Raw genomic sequence first — 21,972 nt, 5'->3', positions numbered from 1 at the left:
TTCTACCATCTTTTGAATATTTTAAGGCACAGATATTTAGAATTAGTTCTGTGTGCTGATCCTGATTATATTGCAGCTGAACTGACCCAGTGACTTAAACCAGTGACGTCACCCTCCTGGAGCTCATTTTTGGGTTTGGGAGAATGTATCCGTATTACTAGGTCTTTTATTAAAAGATTTCAACATGTTTTGCTTGACGTGAAAGAGTGACTTGTTGAGACCATTCCCAGGTGCTCAGGGGCCGTGGGGGCAGGGGTTTCAGCACGGAGCGGGGACACTGTCAAGTCAGCACAGGACACAGATGAACTGTGCAGGGTGTCTAACCTGTGGGCCAGGCGCGCCACTGGGGACTCCGATAAACCCCTCTCCTGCCAATGTCCTGACACATGTGACCCAGGCTTTTAGGGGTTCTGTAGATCCCCCCCCCCCCCGTCTATGGATCTCAGATTTTAAAACTCCACTCCTAAGCTTTTACACTTTAGTCCACATGTCCCACCAGTGGAAAAGCCTTAAAAATGGCAGATTCAGTTGAAAAAACTAACTCAATTTTCCTAGAATTTAGTAAATCTTTATGCTTTAAAAACTTGGATCAGAAATACTGTTTCCCCTGGGTCTGTCCTGTAAGCAGTAGCTCCTTACAGGTGTGGTCAGTGCTGCACCCATCCAAAGCACAACACCACGTAGCCCAGACCAGCCTTCCATGCAGGCCCGGCCAGCTTTGGGGTCCTACCACCCCCGTGGGCAGACGAGTGTGTCCCAGCCAGGTATGGCAGTAGACAGGTGTGATACAGAAACTTTAATGGCAAACAACTTGAAACCAGGTGAGCTGAGGGGAGGCAGGAAAGGGTGGAAGAGGGCCTGAACGTATCTCCCCACCAACCCTCCTCTCCCACTCAGTATTCTTCCCCTTCTTCAGCCTCTGCTTCCACGGAATCCACGCCCACCTCTTCATAATCTTTCTCCAGAGCTGCCAGGTCCTCCCGGGCCTCGGAGAACTCCCCTTCCTCCATGCCCTCCCCCACGTACCAGTGCACAAAGGCTCGCTTGGCATACATGAGGTCGAACTTATGGTCCAGGCGGGCCCAGGCCTCGGCGATGGCGGTGGTGTTGCTCAGCATGCACACAGCTCTCTGCACTTTGGCCAGGTCTCCCCCGGGAACAACGGTGGGGGGCTGGTAGTTGATGCCCACCTGCCAGAGAAGGGGAATAAAGCACTGTGAAGCCTCTGTCAAACCCAGAAATGGTAGCTGCTTTCCCAGAAATGTACAACATGGGTGCCCTGCCCTCTGGTGACCTGGCAGAGGCTTGATTCACCCGCAGTCTCTGAGCCCTTCTCTGCACCAGGCAAGGTGCTGGGAAGACAGGGTGCTGGTTTCCAGACAAGGAAGTGGCTAGAGCCGGCCACTCTGGCTCAGTCCCAAGCTACCTGAACAGCTGTGTCCCAGCAACTGTGGCATATGATAGGCACCTGGTGATAGAACTGTCTTACTTCTGAGGGAGGGCACTGCCCTGGATTCTTCATAGGCTACTCTCTCCATAGGCTTCAACAAGAAGGGAGTCGGTCTCCATAGCAGAAGCCCTTTCACCCAGCACACAACTGTGATGGTGCTTCACGGGAGAACCTACCCCAGCCTTCCCACCAAACCATCAGTGTGTGCACAGCAGACTGAAAGGCACATGGCCAGAAGACCTAGGGCCACTGCTACAATGGCAAAGCAGGTGGTCTGTGTGTGTGCTAAGTGGGAGGGAGGGACTGACATTCTAGGCTTCAGAACCAGAGGAGACAGGACCAGAGCTTTGGGCAGCAGAATGAGACAGGGTTAGCTAGGGTCAGGGTCAGCGAACTTGTCCATAAAGGGTGAGACAGCACACAAGCTCTGCTGGATGGGCCAGTCTGTTACAGCCACTCAGTTATGTGTTTGGAGCACAAAAGCAGCCACAACAATAGGCCACTATATGGTGGAGGCTATGTTCACGTTAAGCTTTACATAATCAGGCGCTGGTCCACCACGCTGACCCCTGAACTAGAGGATGAGAAGCCAGCACAGCAGGCCCACCAGAAGCAGTGAGGGTCTGAGCCAGAGAAGATGGCATCAAAAGCAAGGATCAGGGAAGCAAAGGTGCCCAGAGGGAAAGAAGAGGCAGGGTTCAGGAGTCAAGGACAGCGCGAAGCTGCAAGGCGAGGGCAAGGCTGCTTCTCTGTTCCCAATGGAAGGCTGGCGCGAGATGGAGGCCAGAGGCAAACTCAGGCCAGAATTTTGCAGCTTACAGGGAGAGAGGGGGAGGTCATCATTTTTTTTCCATAAAAAGGTTCATGATATTTATTTAAATCAAACACTTCATAGGACACTTAAATTGGGTTTAATTTCTATATGCGTATGGAATTAAGTGGGATTTAGTGGCACCAATACTAATGTCCCAATTTCGATTATCCACACAAACTACCAAAAATGCCCAGAAAATTTCTATTACTTTAAAAAAAAAGTCTTATAACAGCTACATAGCCCTGGCTACTATAGCTCAGTGGATTGAGTGTGGGCCTGTGAACCAGAGGATAGTGGCTCAATTCCCAGTCAGGGCAAATGCCTGGGTTGCAGGCCGGTTCCCTGCAGGCCAGTTCCCAGCAGGGGACCCACGAGAGGCAACCACACATTGATATTTCTCTCCCTCTCTCCTTCCCTTCCCCCCTAAAGATAAATAAAATAAAGTAAAATACTTTTTAAAAAAGGACTTTGATTTAAAAAAAAAGAAAGAAAAATATGTCTTATTTTTTAAGGCTAAACAAGATTTCCCACACTAACTCCACCCCCAAACGGGAACAGAGAGATTGCAGAAATTTCCCTTTTCTGTTAAAAAAAATTTCTCTCACCACAGATACAAAATGTGATGATTCAGGAAGTTCAAAGGACACCAGTGACGCCCTGGCCAGGTGGCTCAGTTGGCTGAAGTTTGCAGGTTCAGTTCCGGGTCAGGGCACATTGCTAGTCTGCAGATTCGATCCTCAGTGAGGGTGTGTAAGGGAGGTGAACTGCTGATGTTCCTCTCACCTTCTCAAATCAATTTCAAAACACCACATCCATGGGTGAGGATTAAGAAAAGAAAGACACCATGGGATACGTGATCACTCTGGTTCACTGACTGATGACCAGGGCCTAACTGCCAGGGAACGGGATTCCCCACAAGGGCAGCATTCGACCCCTGGCTGTGCTGTGCTGAAAGGCAAAAGCACTCGTTATTTACCACTCGGTCCTACCTTGAACCCTGTTGGGCACCAATCCACAAACTGGATGGTGCGCTTGGTCTTGATGGTGGCGATGGCCGCGTTGACATCCTTCGGGACCACGTCCCCACGGTACAACATGCAGCAGGCCATGTACTTGCCGTGGCGAGGGTCGCACTTGACCATCTGGTTGGCTGGCTCGAAGCAGGCGTTGGTGATCTCGGCCACAGACAGCTGCTCGTGGTAGGCCTTCTCGGCCGAGATGACCGGGGCGTAGGTGGCCAGGGGGAAGTGGATGCGGGGGTACGGCACCAGGTTGGTCTGGAATTCCGTCAAGTCCACGTTCAGGGCCCCGTCGAAGCGCAGGGAGGCCGTGATGGAGGACACGATCTGCCCAATCAGACGATTGAGGTTGGTGTACGTGGGCCGCTCGATGTCCAGGTTGCGCCGACATATGTCATAGATGGCTTCGTTGTCCACCATGAAGGCACAGTCGGAATGTTCCAGGGTCGTGTGGGTGGTCAGGATGGAGTTGTAGGGCTCCACCACGGCCGTGGACACCTGGGGGGCCGGGTAAATGGCGAATTCCAGCTTGGACTTCTTGCCGTAGTCCACCGAGAGCCGTTCCATCAGCAGAGATGCAAAGCCAGAGCCGGTGCCGCCCCCGAAGCTGTGGAAGATGAGGAAGCCCTGCAGCCCCGTGCACAGATCCGCCTGGGAGAAAGCAGAGACCGTGAGCGGCACCTGTCCGAGCCACACCGCCAACCTCCGACAAGCCTAGGTCGCTTCCCTTGGCCTCCACCAGAGCAAACGGATCCCAGTGGTCCCCAGGAAACACGCATCACACTTAGGGCCGAGGCAGAGCAGACACAAAGATGTATGATGCACTGCAGCCACACCAGACAGGAAGACCACGGGGTTCCCCTACTCTGGCCTGGGTTCTGCCAAAGGGACCCTGGAGGGCCTCCCAGTGCTCTTCTTACCAGTTTCCGGATCCGGTCCAGGACCAGGTCCACAATCTCCTTGCCGATGGTGTAATGGCCTCGGGCGTAATTGTTGGCTGCATCTTCCTTCCCGGTGATCAGCTGCTCTGGGTGGAAGAGCTGCCTGTAGGTCCCCGTGCGCACTTCATCTACAGAGGACACGTGTGCAGTGGCTCCTTAAGGACAGTTGTTAACCCGCCAGCATAAACAGACTTGGGGACCATTCAATTCTACCAAGCACATGCTGTTCCTCACATCTCCACAGCATCAGTGTATCAGAGGGACTCCCTCTGTAATACACAGAGCGCATCTGCACTCTGTGGCTCTAGGGAGGTAAACTCCACTCATGGCACAGATACCAGCTTGAGTGGTTCCCAAAGAAGGAAGAGAGCTCACAGCCCTGCACACAGGCAATTCTACATGTGCATATTGCTTTCACACCAAAAGACATAAGAAACAAATCCATGTTTCTCTGCCTCTCTTCCCTCCTCTTTCTCTCTAAAACTCAATAAATAAAAAATTTTAAAAACTTTCACACTGGAGATCACCAGGTCAGTGTGGTTTTGGCCAGGCAGTCATATCATGGCCCCTGTGAGGCACACAGGGTCACATTCTGTCCTCTCCTAGATGGCCCCTGACAGGTGCTCTCTTTGCAGCTCTCCTTGGAAACTGTACTTCAGGCATCTAACCTGGAGGAAGCCAACAAACGTTCTCGCTTTTCTATGTCTGAGATGCATCGAAACTCATGTGCACCAGCCTGAGACAGTGCACAGCATTCATGAGATACAGAGAGACCCCAGGCAGGGCCTACAGCTGCCTCGGACTTGGCAGTCACAGATGAATTGGTCACAGTCCCAGTTTCCTCCTGGGAAACTCCAGCTTTTTTTCCTGTATGTTAGGTTTTCCTAAATCAGAAGCCTAAGCCCCCATTCCAAGTATTCACTTTCAGTTTCTCGCCCACCACGGTCACGGATATACCCGTGTGTCTGCCCATCCTTTCTGCAGAGGGATTCCGAGGAGCACCCGCAGGGATTTGGCGAAGCTCTCCCAGCCTCCCTGGAAAGCCACCCTCCTTGCGCGAGCACCTACCCACCACGGTGGGCTCCAGGTCCACAAACACTGCCCTGGGCACATGCTTGCCAGCCCCAGTCTCGCTGAAGAACGTGTTGAATGAGTCGTCCCCACCACCAATGGTTTTGTCACTTGGCATTTGCCCGTCAGGCTGAATTCCATGTTCAAGGCAGTACAGTTCCCAGCAGGCATTGCCGATCTGGACACCGGCCTGTCCCACGTGGATAGAAATGCACTCGCGCTGGGAAACAGAACATAACATGAGACCCCAGCCCCCTCATCTTCAAGGCAAACAACACTACATGGCACAAAAATAAAACCTGATACCATAAATTCAGACAGTGATGCAACACTTAATGACAGGAATACATTCTGAGAAATGCATCATTAGGCAATTTCTTGTCCTTGTGTAAACATCAGAGTGCACTTACTCAAACCTAGATGTTATAACCTATTACACACCGAGACTATTGCTATAGCTTGTTGCTCCTAGGTACAAGACTGTATAGCATGTTTCTATACTAAACAGTGTAGGTAATTATAACACAGTGGTAAGTAATGGTGTATTTAAATACAGACAAGGTACAGTACAGTAAAAATACAGCATACAAGATTTTTCAAAAGGTACACGTGTATTGGGCACTTACCTGGGAACTTGCAGGGCTGGCTTAAGTACTATAAACTTGTATTTATTTGTTTGTTTATTTTTTTAAGATTTTATATATTTTTAGAGAGGGGAAGAGAGGGAGAAAGAGAGAGAAACATCAATGTGTGGTTGTCTCTCACATGGCCTCCACTGGGGACTTGGACTGCAACCTAGGCATGTGACTGGGAATCAAACCTGCGACCCTTTGGTTTGCAGCCCACGCTCAATCCACTGAGCTGCACCAGCCACGGCAGTACTATGAACTTTTAAATCATGTTTTGGCATTTCAACTTGAGAAGACACTATCATACCAACAAGCGATGGCTGAATAGTTCTTCTGAAAGTATTAATCATGGTATTTCTTCTTGTTCAGACAAAGTCTTTGCTAAAAATAACAACTCCTAAAAATGATGAAAAGCACACATTTTTTTCTAATCCTGGAGCTTCTTTTACCTGTCATGTAATAAAAGTTACCTTTCCTTTACACTTGAAATAATTGAACCTTAAAAAAAATTTTTTGAGTTTGATTTTATGCCATACAATGACCAATGACAAGTTTCAACACTAACTTTTACAAAGGGAGAAAGCTGAGGTTAGTGTGAGTTATTAAGTAGGTGCACTTTTGACTAAGTTTGGAAGCTGCCGCAGAAATTAGGGCAGGAAACTGAGGCTGAAATAAGTAGCCCTCAGCCTCCATTAACTGAGAACAAGTGACACTTGAGCCAGGTCACATAAAGTCCTGTGAGAGGGTCATTCTGGCCTGTCTTCACATACGGCTGTCTCTTGGGTGCCACTTGTTTTGGAAGTGCAAAGTGACAGAGGCATTGGTTGGTTTCCATCGATCTTTAAACTATCCATGTCTTAATTCAACAATACCTAGGACATACCTATGCACTGAGGACATAAAAATGAGCAAAATAAATGCTGTGGAAAAACAGTAATTCTCATATATTACTGGGCCGATGATAAGGAATCTGATAATATCTACAAAATCACACCCATCCATTTCTGGCATCACATACACACCTACACTGGTAGGAAATGGCTGGTACACAGACGTTACTGTACTTTTCATGTGTAAAACACCAGAAAACATCCAAGTATCCAGCGATACAAAACAGGCCGAATAACCTACAGCTACTCGCTGGAATACTATGCAGCAGTGAACAGCAATGCAGTTCTTTGTTTGTTGGTAAGGAGGTAGCTGGATTTTTTTGCACAACAAAAAAACAAGGAGCAAGAGCATATACTATGTGCTGCCTTTGGTGCAATTAAGGGAAAAGTATAAGCATACCTATTCCTGTTTGTTTGGTTTTGTTTTTAAGAAATTATGAGTATAAACAACCAAAAATTAAAAATCCTACCTAATGAAACAAGCCAGATTTTCAGGATATACCATTTTCTATCATTCTTAGTTCAAGACCTTGTAAATACTGCCTCTTTGCGTAAATGCCCTCAGAATCTCACACACAGCATCACAAAGGCAAATAGGAGCAAGTTCAAAGTCACCACGACGTTGCTTTGGAAAGTAAGTATGAAAGCAGAGGATGACTGCACTTGTGGAGTGTGTCCGGTGGTCACTTTTGACCCACTGCTCTGGACACAACCCCGGAATATGCCCGGGTCCCAGCGATACCGGGTCAGGGATGACACCCTCCTGCCCTGCTGCCCCCTGGGCCTAATCCCCCACTATGTAGCCCGCCGTACCATGTTGGTCACCTCCTAGACTCACTGCGCTGCCACCTCCACTCCGTCCAACTCCACGCGCCCAATGCCCCGCCCTCCAGGCTGAGCACAGAGTCCTGATTGACATGCGCCTGTAAAACTTCAATTGGCTCTGACTGCTCCAGGCGGCGGGCCTTAGGCTGGAACCCCAATTGCGATTGGTCATTTTTTAGCTAAAGCTACAAAATCTCTTTTGATTGGTCCTTACTTTGGGCGGGAAGTGGCGACTCCACCGCAGCTAAGTGCGCAGACACCGGCTGAGCAGCTGTGATTGGTGGCGGCAGGGCTAAGAAGGAGCCCTTGCTTATGAGTGGAGGCCACTCTACAGCAGCTGACACCTCCTGAGTTTCACGTGTTTGTGGACAAAATATAGTCTTACTACAGAGCTGTTCAGGGATGTTAGGAGTTAGGAGGGCTGGTAACTGTGATAGGCCTTTGCAGACCTAAGCTAGAGGAAAACACCTGTAAGGTCTATTCAGTTAGCATCCTTTTACTGGTGCTGATGTTAGTATCCTAGGTTGGTAGGAATTTTAAAGTCGAGAATGTGCCAGGGGACCAACCTATGCAATGGAGCTCTTGCAAGAGTATGAGATGTGGACCACGGTATAAGTTCCCAGTAGGAAGTGGTTAAGAAGCTCTAGGAGGGAGGGAGATGTTAATTCTACCTTCATGAAGACTTAGAACATCTCAGCATAGAGGGACGGATGGTGTATGTGGAGCAGTCGGGGAAACAAGGAGGTCAGAGAGCTGGAAGTTTTGCCTGGGTACTGGCCTGGCTTGGCTGGGCGGAAGCCAGTCAGCAGCACATGCAAGTTGAACTGGCCATTTAGCGGGAAGCACATGGCAGGAGGGGGAGATAGGGCAGGGGACCCCACAAACAGTCATTGCAGGAGACCAAAGGATTACCCACACATGCACACACCTTGGTGAAAGCACATGCAGGATTCCCAAGGTTCCTGGAAGGGTGACTGAGCCCTCAGTTCACCTCTGGCTCCAATTCCCTCCATGCCTGTTGCTGGTCCATAGGTGTGTCTGTGTTTACCCCACAGAGGAACTAGCCCCTTTTCTCTTCTAAGCATAACCTGAATGAGCTAGAATTTTCATAGAGAAATGAAAAGGAGTTAGATATAGATAACATAAGCAATAGCTGAAGTAAATTCTAACAAATGCAAAACGCAGATTTCTTACCTTGCCTACCATTGCTAGGTCAAGGGTGGCATGGAGTCACGTTCACAGCGGCCGCCCAAATGGTCTTGGTTTAAGCAACATCCTCCCCCCCTCCACCAACCATCACCACTCTGTGGATTCAGTCGGCCAGCTCTTCTGCTGCCCGCTCATTCTTTGCTCTGGCAGCTTTCGGAGAGTGTGGTCTGGGGCTTAGAGGGTTAGGCAGCTAGCCGGGGCTTCCAGGGATTGGTGTTGGGAAAATCAGATACGGGACTCTTACCAGGGAGCCTTACAGTGAGTGCAAGGAACCAGGGTCAGCCTTGGGCAGAGAGAGGCTGACAGGAAATGGCCACTGATGGGCTCTTCTTCCATGTGTTTGCCAACATGTGCTCCCAGAATTAGGTGCCTATGGTAAGCATATTGGTGTTTGGGGTCCTCATGGCTTTCACAGTGCTGCTGCTAGACCTTGAAACACTGGTCCAGTTCCTGTTCACTGGCACACTGCTGGCCTATAGTTTTGTGGCCACCACTGTGATCGTGCTATGCTTCCAGAAGTTCCCTCCTTTTAGTTCCCCAGGCTCAGACAGCTCTGGCCTCGTGGCCAAGGAATATGAATCCTTCCAAAACTGCCACTGGCTGGTGGGCACTGAGCAGGCCTCAGCTCCTGAGTTAGGCAGCTATGGCCAACACTAATGCCCTACCTGAGCTTCTCAGGTGGGTGCAGCCTTGTAGCCCCTATGGCTTGGGCACTAGGTGTCATGGTGGCCTCGGCCATCAACCTGGGCTATGTGCTGGTCTTTGGGGACTCAGCTGTGCACCTCCCACGTGGGGGCTACATCCTGTTGCTCCTACTCAGCACTACATTGCTTGTGCTTGGTCTCCTCACCCTGGGGGCCACCAGCAACTGTACCATCAGGACACCTTTCAGGTACGTCCTCTGGCCAACCCCCACTCACTGTCAGCTGAGCCAGCTCTCTCTGTCTCTTCCTCTTCTGCCGTGGCAGGATGAACCAGGGTGTCATAAGGCTGGGGAGGCCAGCATACCCCTATCTGTGTGGGGAGTGGGCAGCTGTCTCCATAATCTGGAGAAAGGCTCTGTGGATTCCTGGGAAATCAGGTCCTAGGCCTGCAGACCTTCCTGGTGCCCTTGACTGCAGCCCTGAGCATCCTCCTCAACACCTGCCTCGTGCTAGAGCTGAGCTACCCAACCTGGCTGCCCTTGTCCATCTGGCTGCTGATGGGTGAGTATGGGCCAGGCTGGGGCCCTGGGTGGGCTGCAGGAGAGCAGGGAGGGCAAGGAGGGTAAAGGGCTGGGACCTGCCCCTCAGGCTTGTGCAATCCTGCAGGACCCCTGGTGTTTTCAGCTCTGGTATCTGGCACAGCATGAAGAACCAGCAATGGCTATAGCAGCCAGCTGCCCCACACTGCACAGTGTCCCCCCACGGCACCCTGGAGGAGACAGTGAAGGTCATGCAGTCCCAAAGGCACTGGCCCTGGAGCCCTGCTTCATGGAGCAGCCCACCAGTCCATGAGGACAGCTGGAGTTCTGCCCACCCTCTCCCACCTCCTCAGGAGGCCCCTCTGTCTGGGGCAGCTTATGTTTGCAGGCCTGCTCCCTTGGAGCAGTCCTCAGGACCTTAGAGCTCAGCCCAGGTTTCACACTTTCAGCCTTTGGAAGTGGGCCATGGCCATGGCTGCTGTGATGGACATTTTGCTTAGCGTTTTCCATTTTATGACCAACTCCAGCCACCTGGGCAGCAGGGGTGGGGTGTGTGGGTAAGAGGACCATAACCCCAAGGATCTACAATAACAACTATTCGAGCAACCATCTGCCATCTTGTCCACTGTGACATTCTTTGTGGCACTGAGTCCTCCTCGCCTGCCTCTAGGAACCAGGTGATTGTCTTCAATCCCCAGCAAAGGCACCTAGGTTCCACAACGGGGAGGCACCTGGGACAGCCCTGAGTCAGGAACACAGCCAGGCCTAGGTCCCGGGGTCCTGCCCTCAGGCCAGTGCCTTCTGCTGACCTCAGGGGAGCCACACGCCCTAAAAAGCACTAGATGAGGAGGGGTCAGTGACAGGTGGGATCAGGGCTTCCCCACAGACTCTCCGCACATCCTTCAGGGGTGCATCCAGAGAGCTGCCTGGAAAGGACAGTGGAGTTCCAGGTTGCCTTCATTCCCCCAGGCTCCCAGACAACGTGGTGTGTGCCTGCAGCCTGCATCGGCACAGGCTGCTCTCAGGCACGAGGCCACATGGTCCACACCGGTGCCCTGGGGAGCACAGATGCGTGCAGATGGAGGCAACACCTGTTTCTAATTTCAGACCCAGCTGGCCCAGCTGGCACTCATATTCTCACTCTCTCTCCCTCTGCCCCTTCAAGGGCTTTGTGGTAAGGGCTCAGGATGGCATGTGTATGGTGTACATGCTTATGTATGGGTGCTCAAGCACCTGGGCCTGCTCCAGGTACCTTCCAGCCCACTCAGTGTCTATGAGACTCCAGTCCTTGGGGGGTTCCCAGGCCCACTCTGCCCCTCCCACACTGGGCTACGTCAAATGTAGACATGTCCAGCTCCCCGTTCCTGCCTGTAAGGACCACACAGGAGGCTGCTGGCTTTGGCAAGCTTTACTCCTTGACTTCCTGCAGTCATGTTTTCAGCTTTGTCTGGGCCCTGAGGAGAACCAGGTGCATGAGACCCTGCTCCAACAACCAGGCCTCATGGCCGTGTTCTTCCCTGGCCCCTCCGAACCTGCCTCCTCATACACACTTCTCTGGGGACTGAGAGGCAGCAGGGGCCCACAGTTCTGCTCAGGCCCCAGATGATTCCAGATACTCACCCAGCCCGAGCCCCACCCCAGCCTTACCCAAATGACCCACATCGCTCCATTGGCAAGTTGCCAGCTTGCCCCCGATCACCAGGACCCATGAGGAAGCAGCTCTCGCCTCTCTGGAATGAGTGCTCCCACATCCCTGCCCCGGGACTAAGAGAGGGTTTGACTCCTTTAGTCCCCACCCCTCCCCTCCTGACCACGGATCTCTCAGACCTGGGGAAATTCTCCAGCAGGCAGGACACAGAGCCCCAAAGGATTCCAGAGCCAAAACCAGGCCAGCCTGCTGAGGGCGCCGTGTCCTTAGTAGGGACACTCCTTCAGCCAATGGGCTTCATCTATGGTCATAGATAAGGCCTCCTGCCTGCAGCTGTCCAGACAGGTTTCTAGGTGTGGCAGTGGACAGGACTGGGTCTCAGATATACATTCTGCCCACCCCCATGGCTCCCAGGATGTCCAGAAAGCAGGTTCCAGGGGGCTGGTCTTGGGACAGTCACCAAGGAGGCATATAGAAGGTCACAAAGACCCCGATGACCATAAGCTGAGCAGGTGTGGGCCCAAGAGGTGCCTGTGCCCTTGCCCGGGGTGCCTGGTGGGATCGTCTGCCCACCCCGCTCCCTTCCTATGGGAGCGGCCCAAGTCCAGGGGGACTTGCCCCCTGCAACCCAGCACCAGAGCAGCTGAGGCAGCGCCTCTTGTCAGGCTTCCTTGTACCGTGCTGTGGACTCCGGCCATGTGGCCCCCAGTGCAGCACAGCTGAGGGGGTGGGGGCTCTTTCTACAAGGTGGGGGCTGGCCTGGGGAGGAGGGCTGGAAGCCAGGCAGGGATGGGGTTGGCTACGGTCAGTGAGAGGGACAGTGCTGACAGCTGGTGAGCAGGCCACTGCTAGGAGCATGGGGGGTGGAGTTAGGGAGAGAACTCTCCAAACATAGGCCCAGGGTTCTCTCCTCCTTCGTGGCTTCTGTTCCGCTGCAGATCTCTGTGGAAAACTGGCTTCTGTCCCTCCCCAGGCAGCGCTCTGCCAAGGCTGGAGCCAAGGCTGAAGGACAGTCGGCCTGGGAGTTGAAGGTATTATTCTCCCCAACCCCTAAGGGTGGTTCTGCTGGGACTTCATCCTTGAGGTCTCCAAGGTGGGGTCTGACCCTTCCCAGCCACGGGGAATGGTTACAGGCCTCAAGAACGGGCAAGCAAGTGGGGGCCAGAGCCTGGGCAGGGCCACCCTGGCCTCAGTGTCTGGCTCCCAGCAGCAGCAGTAGCCATGGGGGCAGGTGCTGGGCGCCCTCTAAGGCACCTGGGCAGCCAGGTTCGGGGGTGCAGAGGCTAGGTCTGTCTGCTCAGGGTTGGCGGTCACCTTCGGGGCCTCTGCCTGCAGATGAGGACATTCGGTCAGGGCTCTGGCCAACACCCTCCGAGTGGAGCAGCACCTGGTGATGGAGCAGACCTGTAGCTCACCTCCTCATACTTGGTCGTCCAGTAGAAACTGGCTTCTCCATCCACGTACAGCAGCAGCAGGTCACAGAAGAAGGTGATCTGGGAGAGGCAGGATAGACAGACCCGTGTCCGGGCCCCAGCCTACCCTCCTGCCTCCTCCCCAACCCTCACCCTGAGACTCAACAGCAGGCAGAGGGGGCTCATGTGCATGCAGGTGGGCGGGGCGCACCCTGTCTACAGCCCGAGGGAGCCCACATAGGCCACGCTCACCACGCCCAGCCAAGCTGCTCCAGTGCCCAAAGTGATGGCCGTGGGGATGAGCCCGAACTTCCCTGCCTGAGAGGTACCTGGGCTGAGCCTCTCAGTCCATGGTTGTCGCCTCCTCCCACCAGCACCCTGCCCACCCCACCGGGCCCCTCCTACCCGCCCAGCAACTAGGATGTCGAAGCGAATCCCGTAGAGCTTAAGCAGACTCCGGGCCTCCACGCCTGAGGCTTCCCACCAGTGAGTGCCTGTCCTGTGGGCAACAGCAAGTCTGGTGGCCTGTTCTGCACACTCCCTGGCCTCCCTCTGCTCATCCATTGACTCCATCAACCCTGAGCCCCAACCCAGATCCTGGGCTCAGCTCCATGTTGTTGCTGAGGGCGCACAGGAAAAGCAAGCCAGGACCTGCCTCTAGGAAGCCTCCTGCTTCCTGAGGGGACAGGGACAGAAGAGTCTCTGAACAGACACCAACAGTGGGGGGTGGGAGGGTCCAGAGTGGGGAGCTCACACTCCTGCAGAAACTGGGGCAGGCTCCCCGCAGGGGAGACTTTCAGGCCAGTGCCACAGGGTTCCGGAAGGATTCGAGGCTGAGAAAGTAGGGCCGGTGAGAGCACAGAGGGGAGGGGAGCAGGGTGTGAGCAAGGGCTGGGGAGGCAGCAAGGCCAGGCCTGGTGGCTGTGTGCACCTGTGCACGTGGGCAACAGTGAGAAGGTGGCCTGAGGTGGCAGAAGGATTCTGGGCAGGGAAGGGGAGGTCTGCCGGACTCAAAGACGTGACAGTAAATGCTGTGCAAGATCCCTGCGTGCATCCTAGATTGGAAAATAAAAATTTAGGAGCATTATCAGCACAGCTGGGGAAATTGGAATATGAGATTTGGTCTGCCGGTGTTATATTTCTTATGTGACAGTAGTGGTCCCATGGGGAAGGTCCTCAGGCTCAGCACGGTGTTGAGGGGGCGAGTATCTGGATGTCTGCCACTTACTTTGAAATGATTGCACTTGAAAGCTATCTAAATACATCTGGCTCACTCTAGAGAAGGGGGGAGAAGCAAGGGTGGCAAGAGGGTAAAAAAAACCCCAAACCCCAGATAAAGAGTATATGGGGTGTTCATGGTACTAATCTTTGAACTTTCCTATAGATTTTTAAGATAAAACCTTAAGGGAACAGTGAAAAAGAAAGCTCCCTCCGCTGTGGAGGGTAGATGCTAGGGTGGAGGAGAGGCTGGAAGTGAGAGGTCCCAGCAATAACACAGGGTGTGGGGACATCTGGGGTGAAGGGGGGAGAGCTCAGAAAGAGGCCGGGCAGAACCTGTGCTGGGGGACTTGGAGCTGAGAATGCCCCCTTCTGCTCCTGGGACCCCCTCTTACACAGAGCAGAGCATCCAGGGGGCTGGGTTGGGGTCTGTCCTGGCCTCCACAGGAGGACAGGTGGAGGTGGACCTGGCCGAGGAGCAGCATGCGAACACTGGGGCTATGGGGGTGGCACCTGAAGTTGTAGCTCCTCTCCTGCAGCTGGAAGGAGTAGTCAGGTCGGCAGTCAGAGCCCCTGATGTCCAGGTCGCAGTCCCAGAGGACACGGATGCCTACAGCACCGCCCTGCACACAGCACACCACCGCTCTGCTGGCACCTGGGCTCAGACCCTCCCCCTCAGTCTTCCCGGAACCCTGTCCTCCACATACCCACCAGCAATGCCAGGTCCTCAAAGTCCCCTCCAGCTGCAGCCACGAGGTCCCCAATGCGGAACACTGGGCAGTAGGGGCTGGAGAGGGGATCGTATCGGCAGCGTTTGAAGTAGGTATTGTCCAAGGTCTCCAAGGCATTGGACCTGAGAGGGGCCGGGGGAGGAAAGGTCAGGACAGGATGGCGATAAGGAGGGCCTGGGGCCTGTGAAGACCCACCCACGCTTACTTGGAGAAGTTGAACTTGCTGAAAGTGACAGTGTTTTTGATGAACAGCGTGAAGTTCTCTGCCTGGACCAGCAGGGGCTGCCTGTGGGCGGGGTGGGGGGGAGGGAGTGAGGGGCAGGCTCTGTCCGTCCAGGCCCTGCCTTGGGAGTTGGGGGAGACTTACGTGGGCACAGTGCCACTCTCCACTGGGCACCAGCCCTGGATCTCACAGGTCCTGTGGGTCTCGTTGAACACCACACACTGGCCTGTTTTAATGCCTTGAAAACACAAGACAATCTCTGGGCCTGAAGTGGGGCTGGGTGAACAAGGGGCTATTGACAAAAAGGAGAGACGCAGAGGCACCACCACGCCCACGTTCAGGAGCCACCCAGGGTCGCGGCCTGCCCCCCGAACCTCACTTCCAGTCGAGGCACTGGAAGGCAGGGCCCACTGTTACCATGGCTGTGTGTCCCCGTCTCCCCTTCAGGACAGTCTTCATGGGCCCAGCAGCTGGCCAGTGGGATGGATGGGTGCTGAGATGGGTGGGAGCACAGTTGTCGATGGCCCAGTGGGTGACCAGCCCTGCCATCCACAGGGACATGTCCCTCCCACCTTAGCTCCCCAGGGTTCCCTGAGTTTGGGGGCACATGGAAAAGCTGGAAGGTGAAAAGAAGCGGAGGCAGTCAGAGCGGGGAGCGTGGGCAACCCCCCACCTGATGGGGCGCAGGGGCCGTGCTCCAGGGCAGGGCAAGACTTTGCCTCCTGGAGGTTCTCTCCCTGGTGGGGCAGAATGATCAACCCAGGCCCAGCTCCTCTGATCCGAATTCATTTTTATTTTTAAGATTTCATTTATTTATTTTTAGAGAGAGGGGAAGGGAAGTAGAGAGAAACATCCATGTGAGCAAGGAACATCCATCAGCTGCCTCTCATGTGCTCCCTAACCCAAACTCGGGGACCGAACCCACAACCCAGGCATGTGCCCGGACCAAGAATCAAACCAGCAACCTTTTGCTTTGCAGAATGATGACCAAGCAACGGAGCCACATACTAATTGGTCAGGGCTTATCCTCATTCGGCCCACACAATAGGGAAGGTGGAGGGACCCTGGGAAGGGTAAGTTCATGCTAGAGGCCCTGGATGTGGTAGACGAGGATGGGACCCCAGTCCAAGGGGCTTGGGTAGGGAAGTAGGACACCAAAGGCTAGGCCCTTCCCTGCTTGTTCTTCAGCAAAACAGGGACATTAATGAGTGCACAGAGTTCTGGGGATTATTAGCCAGGGGGGAAAGTGGTGGTGGTGAGCTTTCTTGGGGTCCCAGACCCCAGAGAGGAAGGTACCCCTGAGCATTAGGCACTTGCACAGACATGGCTCCATCTGGGGTGGAGGACAGACACCACTGTCCAGGGAGCCCAGCTCAGGGCAGCAGGAGCAACAGGGAAGGGCTTGGGGACTCTGAAAAGCCAAATGAGACCATGGGACCTTGTGGATGGTAGGACTGTGATAAGTGGGCTAGAGACAGTGTGGCACCACCAAGAGACACAACCATTCTGTCCAGTTGTCTCTACCTGAGTCCTGAGTCTGCCCCTCTTCTCCACACTGCCTGGACCACCACATCCCCCAACTGGACCCCCCTGTGACCACCACAGGGCCCTGCCTCTGCCCTCATCTGCCTCCAGCAGCAACTGGTTGCCCAGGTACAGGAGATCGAGTACCCTTCCCCTGAGCCCGTCCGTGGCTGCCTGCTGCTCCTGTGACCAAATTTAGCTCCTTAGTGGGATTCACAGGGCCCCTGAGATCTTGGGTCACCACCTTCCCACCCCAGTCCACATCTAGGCTCCAGACCCACTCGGCAGTAACTGACTCTGGAGCTGCCCCACCTCCCATAGCTCAGGCCCCTTGCCCACACAGCTCCCTCTGCCTGTACACATTTAAAATCCTACTTGAGCCTCTAGTCCTGCGGGAAACCTTCTCTGAGGCCCCAGGCTGGCAGAAGCACCTCCCCGGGTCTCCCAGCTGCGGCTTCTGCCCCCATCTCGGGACCATCCCTTTGGCTGGGCTGCCTGGGCAGGGGTTTCTTAAAGTATAGGGACAGGGTTTTGCAAGACCAGCACTGGCCCGGGGGAAGCTCAGCAGATGTTTGCTGCAGGAACAGAGGGCGTGTGCTGGGAGGGACCGGACTACCAGGGTCCCTGAGAGGAGCTGGTAGGAACTCTGGCTGGTCTCAGGCAGCTGAGTTTTCAGATTAAATGAATTATTTCCCAGCCCCAGCAATTTCTTGAGAAGGGCCAAAAGTCAGGACATGGGCAATGAAGAATCACTTGGAATCAGAAAACACAGACCCATGGCCCCAGCAAAAGTCAGAACTGCCGACCAACTGAATGTGAAACAGACGTCTTCTGAGCATTAGAGGGGGAAGGACAAGTGCAAGCTTCGTGCACGTGACTCTCCTCCTTTGAGAACAGAGCCAGTCAGGGACAGGTGGCACCCTCCGCAACTGTGGCGGGACCAACCACCTGGGTCCAGAGGACAAGTGACCACACAGCCCCGCATTTAATCCAGCCCAGCAAGCAACTAAAAGAAAGGTGTCACCAGGGAGGTAGGTTCCAGGGTTATGTCCTGGTCTCCACTGTTCTAAAAATGGTTAAGATGATAAATCTTACATTTCTTGTATTTTATTACAATAAAAAATTGGGGGGAAAAGCCACAGCTGGGGAGGAGAGCGAGTGTGCTCCGTGACACACTCGGATCCCGGGGGCGTGCCTGTAACTGCAGGACGGACTAAAGCTGGCCCTGCTTCTAACAAGACCCAGAGCCAGAACTTAAACCTTGGAACGCCAGGCACGACTAACCCTTGTGAGCCTTCGACTGCCCCCACCACCACCATGGGACCAAAGGACCAGGACAGGACCAGAACCTGAACACACGGGGACTTTCAGGAGCAAAAAGGTCTGCTGTCCAGGGAGAACCGGAGCTGAGACCCCTTATAATCCCCCTCCATGCCAACCCTGGACTAAGGCAAATCTGAGCCTTGCCTATCTCCTTGCTGGCCAAACTCACAAATAAAAACTCTTTATTTTCCCAAGAGCTGGTGCCATAGAACTGGCCCCAGTGTGCACTGTGAGCCCTTGCTCGGTAAGGTGACAGTTTTGGCACCACCGTGTGGACTTCTGCGTATGCACATTGGGCTGCGAGCTCTTGCTCGGTCACGGGTCCAGGCGAGGGGGAAAGGTGAGATTTCAGGGGGAGAATCTGCATTTCTGTTGAGAAATGAACAGAAGGTGGGAACTCTCGCTTGCCCACAGTCACCTGAACTCATACGCAGGGGTGTTCCACGTGTGCCAACCAAAATGAAACCTGCCTGGGGACACATCAGTAGAGGCTGGGCATGGAGAAGGGGAGGTGATCTCCAGCCTGGCTCTTGCTACTAGAGAGCCCTAAGCATTGTGCCCAGGTCTGGGTGCCACACTGTCACACTGACAGTCTGGAGAGTGCCCAGGGGCAGAACCAGGTTGGGAGGGGTCTGGATACCCCACAGGGAATGACAGTGGAAGGCTCTGGAAGTCTCCCTCTCAGATGTCCAGAGTCCTGTCACCCATGGGCTGGGAGGCCTTGGGTAAGTGACTCAACTCACTGAGCCTCAGCCTTCTCATCTTAACTGGGAATTGCAGCAATGCCCACCAGCCAGGGTGCTCGTGAAGACTAAATGAATGATTCACATAAAGGCTCTGTCCCAGTGCCTGGGACACAATAGCACATACAGAGCCTGGGAAGCACATCAGTCACCCTGGGAAGGAGAAGGGAGGACACGGCTGGTGACCCAAGGCTGCAAGGCTCCTGGGCACCCTTACCTCTGGGCACTTGCCCTGAACTTGTTGTGGTGTCACAAGGAAGTTGGTCACCAAGAAGAACACATTTTCTCCCTAGAAGACAAGCGTCGGGGTTTGTATCTGCAAGGCTACCTGCACGGGAGAGGAAGGTGTGGGAGGGAAGGAGCCCAGGACAATGCCTCCATGGGGCAAATCCAAGGAGAGGTGATGGGAGGCTGGCCGTGTTTCTGGCCATTTCTGAGCCCATGTCTGCCTCTCTGAGACAAGTTTATTTCTCATATCCACTTTCGCTCACTCAGAATTTTCTAAGAGCCCCTCGTTTCTAGGCACTAAAGATCCAGCACTGAGTTAGGCCGAGCACCCGCCCAGGCTGGTAGGAAGGTGGACTTCTCCATGTATGCATGGCCGAGAGCCAGGGGAGCAGGTAGTGAGTTCTGCCTGGGCAAAGGGGGGCCAGGAACAGGAAGGGTGGCTGGCACCTGTGTGCTGAGTGTGAGAAATTTGGGGGAATGTACACCCAGGAAGGGGAGGCAAGGGCTGAGTAGAGGGCAGAGGGCAGAGGGGTATGGCAGTGGCCAAGATCTGGAGGGACTTGGCGGCCACCATCATGGACAGGGAGCTTTCCGAGGGTGAAAGCAAGGGCTGGAAGGTCGGATGATGTCACATGTGAAGGCTGCTGCACTTGGGTGCACACATGATGTCACATGTGAAGGCTCAGCATGGGTGCACCTGGGGACTCACTAGAAGACCGCAGCCTCAGCCAGGCAGGGCACGTGCTGTAGTGGAAACTGTTAGGAGAAGGACAGGACGGGGGAGGGACAGGAAGATGTCCACCTGAGTTCAGCTCTGGCGCTGATGGGTGAACTCAGGTCACATTGGAAAAGGGAGGAGATTTCTCTTTGGACATGGTGGGTGCGCTCAGGGCCAGTGCTCACCAGGTTCACAATTTGGGCACCAGCAGGACAGAGGAGAAACAGGCTGTGGACAATCTGGGTAGAAGGAGGAGCGGCCAGAAGTGTAGTGTGGGAGGGCGGAGGAGGAGGGCCTCACGGCAGCTCCCGGGGTCAGGGACGTGAGCATGCAGGAAGTTCCGGGCCCTAGCCACCCCCAATCTCCTCCCACCTGACTCTCAAGCTCAAGCTCAATGTCAAGTTTCTAGACATTCCATTCTTTTTCAGATGCAACCTTTGTAAATGCAGTTCTCCTGGCCTGGCCTCCTGACCCCTCCTCTCACTCACCCGGACGCTTCTTACACATCCCGATATCCCTGTCCAGGTGCCATTCTTCTGGGAGGCTCTCCCCAAGCCCAGCCCTGTGACGGTGCCAGCACCCGCCTCCGGCACCACGTGCCTCTCTTGCACACACTTGCTGCAACGTGGCATCACAGGCGTCAGCGCCTGGCAGCAGCCCCGAGACACCCACCTGTGCTGGCTTCATGAAGTCAGCCGCGTCCCACAGCCGATTCCCCAGTTCCTTGATCTGGGTCACAGAAACCCCTTTGAGTTTGGTGATAACAGAAATCTGGGGGTCCACGTCCTGTACCTGGTAGCCTTTGTTGGTGACGAGGGCCCACCTGGAGAGGAGGCGATGGGCAGTACGGTGTGTCCCTGGCACACTGTGAGCAGTGGCAGAGCTAGGCCCTATTGCTCAGTCTCTCTCCCTCACTCACTATAGGCTACCAGTTCACCACTCAGGTCCCCTGCCTCCTCTCTACCCTCATGTCCCCTAACCCCCTAACCCCAAACACCCTGAACAGGCCACAAGCACAGGCCATCATTGGAGAGCCAGTGCCCACATGGGTGTCTCCTATTAGGCAGCCACGGACTTGGAGATGCCCACTAGCACCTCCTCCACCAGCCAACACCCTCCCTCTGCCCCAGCCAGACCCAGCTTCTTCCTGAATGACTCCCCTGACCCAGCCAGAACTCGTGGTCTCTCTCTGGGGCCCTGGGTTCCAGCTCTCACAGGTGTCAGAGGCTGCATCCGGCACTGCCCAGGGCAGGGGTGGAGCCCTTCCTGCTCTGTGCCCAGAGCACCCAACAAGGGGCTAGGGGCAAGGCCAAGGGGAAGGGGCAGTGGGCACAGAGGAAGACACAGACACACACGTGCTCTTGTGCCCACAGGCCCCTACACAGACAGAGAGCCTTCCTTCCCCCTACCCACTACCCTGTCGCAACCTGTCCTGCCTCCACCACCACCAGCCTGGCCCCTGAAGAGTCAAACCCTCAACCCTCAGCCCAGCAGGGCCACTCACGGCCGTTCTCTTACCCGACCACGTAGACCACGACCCCAAGCTGCAGCAGCCTCTGCAGGACGCCCACCCGCCAGTTCCTGGTCATCACATACTTCTCAGTCTTGTAATCCAGAAGCCCCCAGGCGGCCAAGGCCCCTAGGGAGCCCATGCTCCCAGCTCCTGCTGGCTGCTGGGGCACATGAGTCAGCACAGCAGCTGCAGTCACAGCTGAACAGGATATAAAGCAGGAGCCCGAGGAGGACCAGGCCAGCAGCTATTAAAGGGACAGAATCTACTTGGGCCAGAATCCAGCCTCCACCCCCCCTCCCCCACCCCCAGCCCTGGGCTCAGTCCTATCCCCCAGCTGCCTGGACCTTTCACCCTCTCCAGTCTTTCTCTGGGGGACCCCGGGCCCACAGAGAGCAGCAGCCCCTGTCCGCTGCCCTCTGGCCTCACTTCCTTGGGTGACGAGGGGATGATAAGGGTTATAGGTGCCGTAAGAGGACAGTCTTGGGGCTGCAGGAGTCCACAGGAAGGGCCAAGGAAATCTTCAGAAAGAAGTGAGGTCTGAACTCACACTTGAAGATTCAGAAGTTCAACCAAGTTGGGGAGGAATGCATGTTCCTGGTGGAGGAAGCTGCATACAGACGCTAGAGTATGAGTGAGAACTGAGACCCGCAGAGAGCGTGA

At 54.5% G+C, this 21,972-nt stretch overlaps 3 protein-coding genes across 3 annotated transcripts; 1 reads left to right on the top strand and 2 right to left on the bottom strand.

Moving 5' to 3' along the window:
• Positions 1-893: 893 nt before the first annotated feature.
• Positions 894-5,511, bottom strand: LOC119038913 (tubulin alpha-3 chain). The gene is made up of 4 exons (XM_037131482.2): positions 5,293-5,511; positions 4,204-4,352; positions 3,254-3,934; positions 894-1,190 (listed from the first exon to the last, which is right to left on the bottom strand). The coding sequence occupies exons 1-4, from the start codon at positions 5,411-5,413 to the stop codon at positions 894-896; spliced, it is 1,248 nt and encodes a 415-aa protein (XP_036987377.1). The 5' UTR covers positions 5,414-5,511.
• A 3,600-nt stretch (positions 5,512-9,111) lies between these two features.
• Positions 9,112-10,592, top strand: SLC7A4 (solute carrier family 7 member 4). The gene is given in 6 exon segments (XM_053664318.1): positions 9,112-9,479; positions 9,482-9,703; positions 9,706-9,740; positions 9,945-10,153; positions 10,155-10,291; positions 10,294-10,592. Coding segments are annotated over 6 exon segments (1,224 nt in total). The 5' UTR covers positions 9,112-9,157.
• An 837-nt stretch (positions 10,593-11,429) lies between these two features.
• Positions 11,430-21,502, bottom strand: P2RX6 (purinergic receptor P2X 6). The gene is given in 13 exon segments (XM_037131481.2): positions 11,430-12,959; positions 12,961-13,008; positions 13,095-13,172; positions 13,344-13,409; positions 13,497-13,590; positions 14,823-14,932; positions 15,021-15,162; positions 15,246-15,326; positions 15,408-15,501; positions 15,681-15,756; positions 19,071-19,142; positions 20,472-20,622; positions 21,318-21,502. Coding segments are annotated over 13 exon segments (1,290 nt in total). The 5' UTR covers positions 21,452-21,502; the 3' UTR covers positions 11,430-12,815.
• Between the last annotated feature and the right edge of the window lie 470 nt (positions 21,503-21,972).

The sequence above is a fragment of the Artibeus jamaicensis genome, unplaced genomic scaffold, assembly GCF_021234435.1.
Source record: "Artibeus jamaicensis isolate MK-2021 breed Jamaican fruit bat unplaced genomic scaffold, CSHL_Jam_final contig_1128, whole genome shotgun sequence".
Classification (NCBI taxonomy): Eukaryota; Metazoa; Chordata; class Mammalia; order Chiroptera; family Phyllostomidae; genus Artibeus; species Artibeus jamaicensis.
The sequence above is the reverse complement of the archived record's forward strand: the minus strand, read 5'-3'. Positions and strand labels throughout refer to the sequence as shown.

What these genes read in the sequence shown, in the direction of transcription:
- LOC119038913 (XM_037131482.2), bottom strand. Translation starts at nt 5,413, where the DNA reads ATGCCAAGTGACAAAACCATTGGTGGTGGGGACGACTCATTCAACACG. An exon ending in CCTGGAGCCCACCGTGGTGG is followed by an intron (nt 4,353 to 5,292) that starts GTAGGTGCTCGC and finishes TGTCCTCTGTAG; the next exon opens with ATGAAGTGCGCACGGGGACC. An exon ending in GGTGCCCAACAGGGTTCAAG is followed by an intron (nt 1,191 to 3,253) that starts GTAGGACCGAGT and finishes CTTCTCTGGCAG; the next exon opens with GTGGGCATCAACTACCAGCC.